The sequence below is a fragment of the Ambystoma mexicanum genome, chromosome 3q (assembly GCF_040938575.1).
Source record: "Ambystoma mexicanum isolate Mex_15411 chromosome 3q, UKY_AmexF1_1, whole genome shotgun sequence".
In the NCBI taxonomy this organism is placed as follows: Eukaryota; Metazoa; Chordata; class Amphibia; order Caudata; family Ambystomatidae; genus Ambystoma; species Ambystoma mexicanum.
The window spans coordinates 623,420,932-623,434,943 of record NC_090926.1 but is presented as its reverse complement, the minus strand read 5'-3'; the positions used below and the strand labels follow the sequence as shown (position 1 = coordinate 623,434,943).

The 14,012-nt window shown below is 43.9% G+C and overlaps 1 protein-coding gene across 2 annotated transcripts in view; it reads right to left on the bottom strand.

Annotated features, from left to right (window-relative positions):
- The window catches only part of DNAH9 (dynein axonemal heavy chain 9), a 1,527,051-nt gene that overhangs the window by 1,077,299 nt on the left and 435,740 nt on the right, over positions 1-14,012 (bottom strand). For both annotated transcript variants that reach the window (XM_069654516.1, XM_069654515.1), the window contains exons 30-32: positions 10,228-10,366; positions 7,363-7,650; positions 5,673-5,883 (exon numbers count right to left, since the gene is read on the bottom strand). In XM_069654516.1, the coding sequence (XP_069510617.1) occupies positions 5,673-5,883; positions 7,363-7,650; positions 10,228-10,366 (638 nt within the window). The remainder of the gene's footprint in view (positions 1-5,672; positions 5,884-7,362; positions 7,651-10,227; positions 10,367-14,012) is intronic.

Genomic DNA, 14,012 nt, shown 5'->3' with positions numbered 1-14,012 from the left:
TTGTGGGTAGGTTGGTTTAGGAACTGAGTGAATCCAGCATTAGTGAGGATGTTGTCAATAGACGAAGCAGCGGTGTCCTTGGGGTCGTGGAGGCCTAAATTGAAATCCCCCAGTATCATGACCTGGGAGGTAGCTTTGGTGTTGTGTGTGAAGATGTTGGAGAGGTCCTCCGCGAAGGTAGATAGTGGGCCGGGTGGCCGGTAGAGTAGATGAAAGGTGATAGAATGGTTGGGTGTGAGAGCTAGTTTAGCTGTCAGTGCTTCCAGAGTGGAGGAGTGATGTGTGGCTGAGAGGTGGAAGTTCAGAGCGTTTTTGTGGATGATGGCGATGCCACCTCCTTTAGATTGGATGGAATTACGGTCATGTCTGATAATGTTGTAGTCAGGAGGGATAGCGAGGGAGAGAAGAGGACCTGAAGCTGGGTGGAGCCAGGTTTCAGTGATTGCTATAAAGTCGAGGTCAAGGTTAAGGATCAAGTCAGCTACTTCTAGGGCGTGAGCCGGGAGTGATCTGGCGTTGATTAGCGCGCCTTTGATGTTGTTTAAGTTAGGGGAGTTGGAAGATGGTGGTAGATTAGGTGAAAGTGTAGGTGGTGACAGAGGGAGAGGCAGTTTGATGCGGTGAGCTAAATGATGGGAAGCGTGGGTGAGACGCGAGCCAAGTCTAGCATTTCTCAAGGAGATAGAGCAGGGTAGGTTAGGTGAAGGTCTGGTGGCGAAGTGCTGGATCCAGAGGGCTGGGTTGTTAAGATAAGGGTTGGTGTGGTGAGCGTGGGATGGCATAGTTGAGGTATGATGCAAGTAAGAGTGGTAGATAGAGGTGGTGGTATGGTATAGTGCAGTGCAGCCAGGGTGCAGTATAAGGATGAGAAGGGTAGGCAGCAATCTGGTAAGTAGGGTACTGAAAGAGTACAGTGGTGAGTTTGCAGTAGTTAGACTGTAGGTGGGGGGCATGTTGACCTGGTAGAGTCTAAGCGCGCGTAGTCTGGTAAGGAATGCGAGGGCGACCATATGACATTTACACAGTAGCACTAGTCTGTTAGTGACCAGGGGCACAACACAGTTGCAGTGGTCAGTTAACGACCATAAGGCACAACACAATTGCAGTGGTCAGTAAGTGACCATAAGGCACGACACAATTGCAGTGGTCAGTTAGTGACCATAAGGCACAACACAATTGCAGTGGTCAGTTAGTGACCATAAGGGACAACACAATTGCAGTGGTCAGTTAACGACCATAAGGCACAACACAATTGCAGTGGTCAGTTAAAGACCATAAGGCACAACACAATTGCAGTGGTCAGTTAACGACCATAAGGCACAACACAATTGCAGTGGTCAGTTAACGACCATAAGGCACAACACAATTGCAGTGGTCAGTTAATGACCATAAGGCACAACACAATTGCAGTGGTCAGTTAACGACCATAAGGCACAACACAATTGCACTGGTCAGTTAATGACCATAAGGCACAACACAATTGCAGTGGTCAGTTAACGACCATAAGGCACAACACAATTGCAGTGGTCAGTTAATGACCATAAGGCACAACACAATTGCAGTGGTCAGTTAATGACCATAAGGCACAACACAATTGCAGTGGTCAGTTAACGACCATAAGGCACAACACAATTGCAGTGGTCAGTTAACGACCATAAGGCACAACACAATTGCAGTGGTCAGTTAGCGACCATAAGGCACAACACAATAGCAGTGGTTGGTTAACGACCAAAGGGCACAGCCAGTAGCAGTCATGAGACATACCACATTAGGGGCAGAAAGTGACTGTACTATTGAGAGGTGGCAGTAACGCAAAGAGGCAACAGAGTTGGAGGCATAAGTGTATGTAGCAAACAGTTATCGAGGGTGAAGAAAAACCGAGTTTAAATGTTTGTGATTGCGGAGTAGCAGAAGACATACCAGAAAGCACAATAGTGTAGACTGAGGGTAACCCCTCTACTCACAATGGATTAGAGGTCCAAATAGACACTGGCTCCAAGGCTCCGGAGGCGAACAGGGGGCAAACAGGGGCCTTAGTGCGGGCCTTTGTTGAGAGGCCGGCGTTCCGCCTGCCGGCGGAGGGGATAATTATGAATGGGGAGGTCAACAGCTGATTCGTGCGGCCAGAGCCTCGCTCTGGTGCCGCGATGCGCCCGCCATTGCTGGACCAGGCGGAAGAGTCTGACGGAGTCAGTCGATTCCAAGAAGCGTTGCGCTTTAGCAATCGACGAGCAACTGGAGATCAATGAATATGCAACTGGAGATCAATGAATATGCACGATGGCCATACGGAGTCAGTCGATTCCAAGAAGCGTTGCGCTTTAGCAATCGACGAGCAACTGGAGATCAATGAATATGCACGATGGCCATACCTGGCTGAGATAAGATGGCAACCCTCGCGGTATGGCTTTCTTCTTGCCAGGAGAAAGGAGGCAATGGCTTGGGGCCAGGTTGCTCCACCAATTGGGCATGTTTTTCGGAAGGACATTGCTCTCTGTAATGAAAGGGAAGCTACTTGCTGCCAGATGTCTGTGCTCAGCCAATAAGCATCTGATCTCCAGATAAATATATTTGGTTGAATAAATGATCAGTCTCACAGGTCTCACTCAGTCCGAATGCACTTCATGATGTCAACTAACATTGCACTCAGATCTCATCTCTAACTGGTGTGTGAAATAATTGGTGTGTCGAGTGAGGACAGCGGGGGAGTTGACCCACTTCTATACAAATACATAGCCCCTGGAATTAAGGAACCATGTGGATACCTTCACTGTGCGTCAAGCATCAAGTTATACATTCAAGTTAATGTGTTCAAGCATGCCTCTATCTGTCCTGCGAATCACAAAATATTAACTGCTTTGTCATTCACAAGGAATGCATTCTCTGTGCGTTAGGAAAATGTATCCCTAGCTTTAAAACATCTTAATAGTCATAGAAAGGCCTTCTGTTTAATTATTTAGCTCTATTAGTATCCCTTCAGATACTTCATTGAGTCTTGTTCACAGTCAAACTCACTCGAATATAATTACTTTAATATTTAAATAAACATTAATTCATGGGGGCATATCAGGACAACTAATAATAATAATAATAATAATAATAATAATAATAATAATAATAATGTTTTTATTGAGCACAGACCTAGCTTCAGAAGGCAACAGAGTGCTTTACAATCATAGGGGCGAAGAACTCAGTGGGACACATGTTAGAGTTCCCTGTAATTTGATGGCGGGACACAACGTTTATACCGTAACGTAAGCGGGTCCCTGCCGGAAACGTTTGGACATTTGCACTGCAGGGTGTAAAATCTGAAAATGTAAATATGCCCTTCATGTATGCATGCTGCAGTGCAAAATTTAACATTGATCGTGAGCGCTGCTTGCCATGTTCGCATTTGTGAACACTGCTTACCATGTACGCATGGTATGCAGTGTCAACAATACAAAATAAATGCTGTCCGACATGCAAGCATATTGCACAGCATTTATTTGTAATTGCAAATGTAGCCTGCAATGGGAATACGGCAAGTGACAGTTATAATGGAGCCCTATGGGGTCCACTGCCGGTGCGGACCCCTTAGGGATCACCAGCATTTGCGCCGGCATGAAAATCCATCCCAGCAGAAATGCTGGAAAATTTGTATGGTGGAGCGGAAGGAAGGCAGCAGAAAGACATACTGCATTCCAACCCTCCTCTCAACCCCCCATTTTCAATCATTTGAATGGCAAAGTTAACGGAAGGCATAAAGGCTTTTACACTTAACATTAATGTTATGCCTGCATTGAACATGATCCCTGTTGAGGAAAGCAGAGAAAAAGGGAACGGGGAGCTAACAGGGAAAGGCGGACAATTGACAGCAAGGGATCTACAAGCAACCAGGGGAGGAAAGAGTGAGGAGAGATCACAGTCTCAGGTAGGGTGGGGAGTGTACTTAGGTGCTATCAACTTTTTGATCCGTAGCGATTTCAGGGAGATGTCTATTGTTATTTAGAGCATGTTAAAATTCTACAAGCTACTCACGTCTGTACAACCAAGTACAACAAGCAGTGCTTGCACAGCTGACACCAAGGGTGCAGGACGGCTAGTGCATTAATAACACACAAGTGGAGAAAGTGCAAAAGCCTTTGACATTCAGCTTCTACAAGGGAAAAGGTCTAGCTAGTAGAACGGCACGTGGCAAGGATGGACGAGTATCAGAAGGTGACAAGTGAACACTCAGTTTTTGACATAATCACATGACAGGAAGTTTAGAGAACCGAGGAGAAAATGAGAATCATCAAACTAGTGTGTTCATTTCTGAATCAGGATATTTGCATTAACTGGTACGGGTCATTCACTAAAATATATATATATATATATATATATATATATATATATATATATATATATATATTCAATGAAAAACCGGTGTTAAAGGGACGATAGGGTTAATTTGCACTAATAAAAACCTATGAAATTCAATGAAAAAAACTTTGTTAAAGGGATGTTATGGTTACAAGTAAAACCGAAAACCTCAGAAATGTGTGAGATATGGTAAGCTAAGCAACCATAACTCGCACCACCACCATGCAATGCCAAGACTAACACCCAGGACATCAAAGATGACATCACAAATACATCTGGAGTGATTGCGGACTTTTGGCGAGTGAAACGACCCATTTTTTTGGCTTCTTATGGCCATATCCCATCCCATCCTCATCCCCCCACCTCCCCAGAGAAAGTTTGTTGAGTTTGACAAGTGCAATGTTGCTTTCTTTTTATGTTCTCGCCGCGCTGCCCTTGTCCCCAAAAAAGTCTGCGAATCCAACATGGCGGGCATTTCGTGGAAAGCGATGCATTTCACGCTTTCTCGCCACCCAATCAGCGGCTGCGTCCACGCCAAAGTCTGCACATTTTACTGGGCCAATCAGAGGCCAGTCCGCGTACCGAACAGGGAAGTGAGTCCGTGGGCCAGACATAAATATCACTATTTTTTTGCCATACGTTTTGGTTGTTTTAAAAAAAAAAAACTACTGGACGGATTTACACCAAAATTAACAAAAACACTCTTTCGGGACCAAGCCGCCGCTCCTGCCGCAAATTTGGTGAAAATCCGTCCAGCGGTTTGGGCTGTAGGCGTGATCAAAGCTTTTTCCCATGTTTTTCTCAGTTTTTTCTATGTCTATGGGAAACAATATATTTTGGGATCCCCCCTATAACATTGCCCCCCCTTGACCAAACCTCCCTAAACTTTGAAAATATTCTGTGTGCCATACACTTTATTTGCAAAGTTTGGTGAGGATTCGTCCAGGGGGAGCGAAGTTATAAGCCGCCCAAAAAGTGCTCTTCCTATGGGTTTAGTAACAACCATAACTACATTGCCACTACCGCGGGCCATGTATTCAGGACCAAAACGGTAAAGGACTGCAACTCAAGAAAGTAATACGACTAGAATGAGACTAAAACATTGGCACATATAGTGGAGAATGCCAGTGCGCATGGAATTCCTATAAATAAAGAGCATTACCCTGCGATAGATCTTTCCATACATCGCCAAGCCTATGATGGGCCATGCTTTTTGTACAAGATCGTTTTATTTACAAATGTAACCAAAAACAAGAATCGCAATTGGAATTAGCAGGTTAAGTTGCATTTAAAAATTGGTTAAGAAAATAAATATATACTTTAGTTACCATCTTTCCATTCTCGCGTGGCTGGATTAATGATGCCGAAGAGCTCGTCGTTGGTCACTGCCTTGGGATTGAGGTCGGTCCACACGGGCCGGCGCTTCATAATCTGGTATGTTTTATTCAACGACTTCAGAACCTGAGACTTGCCAGTGCCAGCATTGCCCACGATGAACACAGAATGCCGAACTGCCAGGAGCTCCTCTAGCTGCACGATCTGGCAGAGATACAAGAAATTGCTTAAATGTCAAGTGCGCTTATTGGTCGTCCGTTTGAAGGTCGCATAAACAGTTGACATATAGATTGGGAAAATATTCTTCCATTTAAACAGAGTAATGAATGGTGAATAATAATGGTAAAATGCAACCGAAAGTCCCCAAACCGGCGGGAAACGCGGCTTTGCAAAAATACCATTGGTGGATCTTTGAAATAAGGTGGGGTTTTGTTAATAGTAAACATTTTGATGACCAGGAACAGGTGTTGGTGTTCTAGTGTCTGTACCATGGAAACTGGTCCTGACCATCAGCAGTTGGGGTGGGGAAGAGCACATTTTTTTGTAAATGTTATTCTTGAAATGTTTTTTAAGTATGCCTCCACTCCTCCGAGTGACATTGGACATTGAAATTCCTGAGCACCCCACACCAAAAGTCATGGTTCTCGCACACACAATGCATACAAAAAGTAATCCAACTTGAAGTAAGATATCACCAAAAAAAGATAGCAAAGTTATAATGTTTTTCTCTTACCCGGGGAGATCAATGGATCGCTAACCCCCTGCCCCCTTTGCAGATTGTCCCTTTACTTCCACAGCCTGTTTTTCTTTGCATTGTGGCTATAATGCCCTCAGAGCTCCCTTTCACACTGGAATGGTAACGCAAATTCTGGTGGATTTCAGCAAATAAAGCCAAGTTTCTGCTGCTGAAATACATTTGAGCCTTCGCTACTTTTCATGGACAGAAAAATATGAACGCAAAGATATGGAGTCCCTTTTTCCCCCCCATTGTCGACCTGCGTTTAGTAAGGATGATGCATGCTCCAGCCAGCGCCCCTCGCCCAATATACATCTGTGCTAGCGCATTGCCAAATGCCAGGCTATGCCAATGCCCTGCTTCACACCAGAGAAATGGACGCCATGGGGAGTCTGCATCGTTCTGTCCGTTCGTTATCTATAGAATTGTGTGGTAGCTGGTGATATTGCTGGGCAAGTAGGGCCGGTGCCTTCCACTAGTCCATTACGCTCTCTAGAGAACGCCGGCAGAGGGGCACCCGATATACCCAAAACGTCACATCAGGCCAGATTGGGGGTGCCAAAACGGAGCTTTCCATGCACCAGTTTAAAAACTTGCACCAGACATGCATGTCTGTAGCATCTGGGAGAGCCACACATACTCAACAAACAACAGAACGCTCCTCATTGCAGTGGAGTACCTTTGCTGAAAATATTGAAGGGGACATGCCATCTAAAAGAAAGGGTTCTCTGCCAAAAAAGGGGGCCAAAATGGTGTGCCACGAAGGTTAGGTGGGAACATACACCCTTGCCCCCAGGCTAAAAGTACTCTGATGCCTCATTGTGCATTTACAGGTGATAGTCTGTTTGAAAGCACTCCTAATGTTTGCAGGTCAAAGAACTAAAGGGCAGGGGAACTCACGTTATTAAAGACTTAAAAACATTGAAGTCCCAACATGTTCCTCTTACTTTGAGCACAAAGTTGTCTTCAGCCTGCAGCTTCAAGTCTAAGACGGCTTTCTTCACAAATGTCTCAAAATCAAGGTCTCTCTTTCGAGGCACGTCCAGGGCAGGGAAGAGGTCTCCGATCAGGCCCATGAAGATGGGCATATCGTCAGTCACGATCTTGGGAATGTTGAAGTCACGGAGGGCTCTCATCAGCACCTGGTCTTCAGGGCGGTCCGGGTCGGCCCTCTTGAGGGAGCCAGCTACCACCAACACAGACTTGATGGCACGCAAGCCCCAGTCATAATGGTCCTGAGATGACAGAATGAAATAATTAGCAGATTTGTAATGGGTGATGTCTTACAGAAGCTACTGAAAGCCAGCATCATTGACCTCTGATAAAATGTGCAATGGTGCAGTGTTTATGGTGTGCACAAATATACAAGTAAAACAATTCACAATCAAGTTTCCATTACCATTGGAACAAATCATTGTACATATCTAGGATTATTTTACAGTAGTACCCAATCATTTCTGAATCTCCCATACATGAATGTGTAATGACAATATCACGGAACGAGTCCTACTGTAAATGCCATTTGGATTTCCAGGAGTGAAAGCAATGTCATGTGCCCCACCACATCTGTGGCTCTTTGGGACCAGGGCTCTCTAGATCCCTGGCTTTCATTTTTGGGAGAATGTCATGGATCGCCCAACTTAAAAGTGCTGTCCAAGGCGCAAGGCTCCATTCTTCAACTGCTGCATTCTATGATAGAAACCAAACCCTGCAATAGCTACATACATATCCTGAGACAAATCTCTTACCCTTTTGAGAACTAAAGTGTTACCAAGTTTCTCACTCAACAGGCCAACCAGAATTCACTGAAGAAAAGGGCAGATGATGACTGCAAACAAGAGTGGAGTAGAAGATGTTCTGCATAAAGATCTTAGATCCAGTTGTACCTAACTTGTATTAAAAACATAAGCATTCTATATGTAGCCATGTGATGAACAAGTCCCTGGGGGTGGACCAGTGCGGGAGGATCACCTGAGTGAGGGATCTTAGGCGAGTGAGAGTGGGACACCTGATGGCGAGACATGGTATCCCCTCCATGTAACACTTTTACCCAATCCTACCCGGTAGGATATTTAGGAATTCTTCACACCACCCTCCACTTTCCCTTCATGAACACTTTCACATGGACAGCCTGCTCTGGGAGACAACTCACACCCTAGAATTGTACCGGACATGTCCCACAACTATGGTCAGCAAGGTCAGGCAATTACTGGAAATCGCTCACACCCGACTTCCATTAGGCTTCCCTACATGGATAAAAGGCGGAGCAGCAGAGCACACTGAGCGGGGAAAAGCACATGAAGGAACATTATTTTCCCGATGGCAGCTGAACGAGGGAAGAAAGATGGCAAATCAAGAAGGGTGCGCAAGGAGCAAGATACTCTTGACCTTTCCGGCGAGAAATTGTGACTTTCCAAAAACCTTTAGACTAAAAAGCTCAAGGCCAGGAAACCAGACTGAAAAATCCTGTATTGTGTGTCGGAGATGACCACGGCCCCCCTACACGGCTGACTGAGTCGGGGAGGAACAGCAGCTACTGTGGTACCATTCTTGGTTCCAAGATCCAAGCAGCACCAGAGATCAACACAGCCAGTGAGTTGGGGGAGACCGATGCAAAAGCAGGATGTGTTGAAGTTAAGGTTGTAAGCGGCAACATTGTATAAATAGCACAAGAATGAAGATTGGTAACGCATGTGATGAAAGACAAGAGGAAAGCTTAATTGATAATGGATGTTTGAACATCGAAGGAGAAATATAAAATACCAGTGACAAAGTGGACAGGCACCGTGAGGGTTCTCAATGGAAGGTCTCTATAAGGTATCCAGCCAAGAAGTGGCCGAAACGAAAGTAGAAGATTGGCAAGAATGAGAAGTGAATCAAAGTGGTCCTGCAGTGGTTGAAGCAAAACCCATCGCACATTATTTGTGATACAAAAGGGGTCCGATCCGAACGAGGGAGATCCTTGGTCTGAGCCCGATCGAGGGAGACCAATTGTGAAAATTGTGTTAAAAGGGGGTACGAGCCTGAAGGAGGGAGACCCATGATGAACACTGGTAGTGAGCGTTGGTGAATGTGAAGATCCTGATAAGAAAGGAAGTTTGGTACTAGTTTGTTATGTCAGGACTGCTACAAAAAGAAACTGTTACTGAGAAAGAGGCTTTGGAGGCCCTGATGTATATGCTTTGAACTATATTCTCGTGGCAGAGAAGTGACAGTGTGTGCAAAGCTCGAATGTGCCGCCTTGCTCCGTGCTGAAAACGGGGGGGAAGGGAAGCCAACTGCTCAACTATCCTGACATATTTCTTGAACACTTTCCTTTTTGCATACATTATTGTCCCACACCATTTGTATTTAGAAGTAAGGATTGGCAATAGGTTTATTAGTATTTTAGTCTTTTGACAGAGACTCCACTAGGACTGTTATTATTATTTGATGGTCGTAGCTTGCTCCCATCGTTTGATTTAGATTTAGATAGACATTCAACCAACCCATTGAAGTTCAATAAACACCCTGGAACTGTGATCACTTGTGTCCGTCTTCACTGTTTGATACATGCCTTCTTTACAGTAGAGATACCTGCACTGGTTACTGACAGTCTGAGGTTCTGTGGAATGGTCCAGATAAAGAAAATAATTGGTTGTTTCCAAAATCCACCCTGGTTTAGTAGCCTACGACCCTATAGAACAGCTATCATTGGCCGAGGTAGACAACCAAACCATGCTTCATGACAAGTTACTGATAGAAGTGAAACAGAAACTGAGCGGGGATGGTGAGAATAAATGGTGCCAACATGTACAATGACACCTAATTACCTGCTTGGAGAGGAGTTCCTTGCACAATTGATAGAGGGTGATGAACTTTCTGGCTAATAGCCGCGCTTCAATGAATCCTTCTGCGACCAACATGATCTCACAGATCAATTCGAAATCAGGCACTACCATGGCACATGGTCTGGAAAAGCAATAATACGAGAAATGACAATAATGCAGGCAATACAGCATGAGCCCTTGGGTGTTAAGTTTAGTCAAGACACATAAAAGTAATATTTTCAATGTGCCCTAAAATGAATATTGAACGCTGCTTCAGACACCTATCCTAACCCATTTCAATGTAACACACGCACACTTGTTTGCTAAAAAAGAACTTTAGTGGAGAAGCAATGACATATGTAGGAGAGTGTAAACATCATTAAATAACGCAATTACCAATTGCTTTACAAATAAAATCCTATGAACAAACAGACTCTAAATAATCTTACTGGTTTAAGTAATAAAGAAAGACCAAGGACCAACTTTCTCATGGCATAGACAGCTATTTCACAAACAAAACAGTACATTTTCTAATACAACAGTCAAATCTCATTAAGAAATAACTTGGTGACGGAGAAACCGCTGATGACAGATACGGATTAATGCTGGGTCATACCAACACGGGGTGCAACCCTTTATATTTAGGAAGAGTAAACTAAGTTTACATACATGAGACCGGCGAAGCCAGATAGCTGGGACTGTCCTAAAATGTTACCACAGATTAAGTGGAAACAACAATGTCCAAGAACACCTGTTTACGCAAAGTAGTCACAAACTCAGTGCTTCCCCTACACTGAGTGGTGCGTCTCTTACATAAAAATGGGTTCTCCACTGCTGTGAAGTTCTGATTGATTGCTCGTTGCAAATATCTGTTGGTCATACAGACCAAATTGTGCTCCTACTTCCCCAGAAGTGTGGACAAAGGACCTCCATTTTACTTTGTTCTTTGCGTAATCCATAGAGAAACGCACGGGATGACTCTATAGTTTGAATCGACATGCAGACTGGTTTAGGTGTATGTTTTCTACAATTTCTAACTGTAGAAACATAACTGTCCTCCGGCACGACATCGGAATTGCATACGTGGGGAGTCTGTGCTTTTGTCATGCTGGTATCTGGGGTGCAGAGGGGGCTGGGTAGAAGGAGCAGGTGAAGTTTCTCTTACTGGAACCCTCTACATTTTGCTGGCCAGGAAGGGATTATTCTGATGTCTTGCCTTCTTTAAATGTTCAATGTAGGCTGAAAACGGTGCCGTTCCCGTGTGATGAGCTTTATCAAAGTTGTTGTTTCTCTAATTTGCTGGTTGTACCCACCGCCTTCTCAGCTCCCATCAGCAAGCGGGTTATTCACATCATGAGGCATCTGAAATGTGACTGTATCTTTGGTCTTTGCTGGAAGTAACTATTTTCCCTGCAAGGCTGCCCAGAGCAATTTATTGAATGTTTACATAGAAGGTTGCGTGCTTGGTCCTTTTCATCTAGCTTGCAGTAGAAGATGAGAGCATCTCCTTTCTGACACTCTGGTTTGTATTAATAATGAATATGGCAGAACATTCGCACCGGATATAGCCCTTGAACCAGATTAAGATAGGATTTGGATAAACAAAGAAGATCTTAAACTCGTGCAGTTCCTTGTAGGTAATGTGGGCTTCAACACATCTTAAAGGAAGAGCAGAAACCAATCCAACCCTATTCATTTGTATAAATATAATGTCTATACTGTTTTCAAGTCATCAGACAATTTTGTTGAATTTCATGATGTTTATTCTGTAACGTAAATAAAACTTTGAACTCAGAAAACAATCCATACTGGTGTTCTTCGGCTAGGTGTAAGTGTCCAAGTGCCCATCATTACAAAATAGAACAGAGATCATGTATTACTAGTACTTTGCGACAATAGTGGAACATTCTCGCTTAGTCTGGCCAACATTAGGGCCCGTGAAAGAAGCAAAACACTGGTTATTTTTGATGTATCACACTAAAAGTACTCTGGAACAAGAAGTTGCTCCCCTCCCTGAGAATGACTGTGGGGTTAACATGACAACTCTTACTGAGACTGATCATTCCCTAAAAGGGTATGGGGTAAGTGATGGGGACTAAGTGACAGTGCACCCCTTGGTAATGTGTTAGGACCTCATTACAAGTTTGGCGGTGTTCCGGTTGTAAATCCGCCAGAGGACTGACAAACGTAGTTACCGTTACCCCCCCCCCCACTTGGTGCGGCAGATTTACCACCAGATTACAAATAGTGATATGGCGGTGTTAGCTCCTATGTATGGAGTACATAGGGGATTTTGGCAGTAATACTGCCGACTGTAATAATGTCAATTTGCTTTTTTTGCCGGTAAAACAGCATAATTACCTCCAGCATTTTGCTGGAGGTTTTTCCTTCACCTCACCCCCAAAGTAGCAGTAAGGCAGTGCGGTAATGCAGCAGTAACAGTTACCACAGCATTGCTGCCATTTTTTCTCACACCGCCGTACTAGTAACTGTGGTAACATGAAATAATGTTGCAATAAAAATCAATTCGTAAAAAAATGTCGAATGAAGAATTAGCTTTTGTGATCATTTCGGTGGAACAAGTTAGGATTGTAAAACTCAAACTCCATTAATAAAACTGCGTACAAAGGTTTGCTCATATTGCATCAAGACTAGGAATCTGGGTAAAACGTGTTCATGGGTGCTGGATACATTATTTTAACATCACAAAGCATAAAAACCAAGCCTGAATTCAAAACAGAACTGTCGGGAGGGTTTAATTCTGTGGTCATTATCAAATAAAAATCATATGCATAAACTAGGTTACAAATAACTAACCTCCTGTAATCCAATATTGAATTAAGAATGGTTGATGACCGCTGAAATTGTGTCAATTTTAAGTCAGTTGCTCCAGGCAACACTAACACTGGCTATTGAAATGGTTGCTACATGAAACTGCTCCAGTTTGCAAATCCTTGATCAAGTAGGAGTGTAGAATTAACTTTGTTTTAGGAACGATTTGAAAGACCGGCCCAGGGATGGTATGCACTCTGGAAGAGCTGATTATAAACATTCCGACTGGAGTTGAAAAGCAGGATCCCACTAATTTGTACTCAATGAGTTTAAGATGTTCAACAGCATCTTAAAGCACAGGGCCATCATTGGGGTGAGAGTAGGAGACATCATGTTGGCCAAGGATATCCAAGAGAGGGATTATGGAAGTATTAAACAGGTAGAACGACCCTTGCGAACGAAGCATTGAAGTTCATAAAAAGGGATACAACCCACGGGAACGCACATATACTCCGCGGACTCCCAACAATTTGGCCAATAATAGAGAAGCACCCTGACTAGTGCTGCCCACTTCCCATATCCTGTATGACGGTCACATTGTGTACGCGCTACCACCTCCTTTTTCAGTAAGGATTGGCACTGGAGAAGGATACAAAGGTGGGCCCCTGATCAGTGGTGTAAAGGGATCGTGAATGTGTCATGAATTGCATTTCCGGAACATATGTTCGCAAAAATGCAAATTTCGTACTGTCCACAAAATAAAAAATGGAACAGATCAGGGCATAGGGCAACATGTTTAAGAAAGAGGGGAGGTAATTGAAAACCATAAGCAACAGTCGGGACCGCCCCCATAAATTAGAAGTCATGGGAAAAACAAGGGTGCAGATTTGTCCAGATGAGATCAGGATACCCTAAAATCACCAAACTCTCATAGATACGATATAAAAACGACTTGCTTAAAAAGGGTCCTATGCTTTCATTTCACAGAAGATTTATTGATATCCCAAGCAATGATA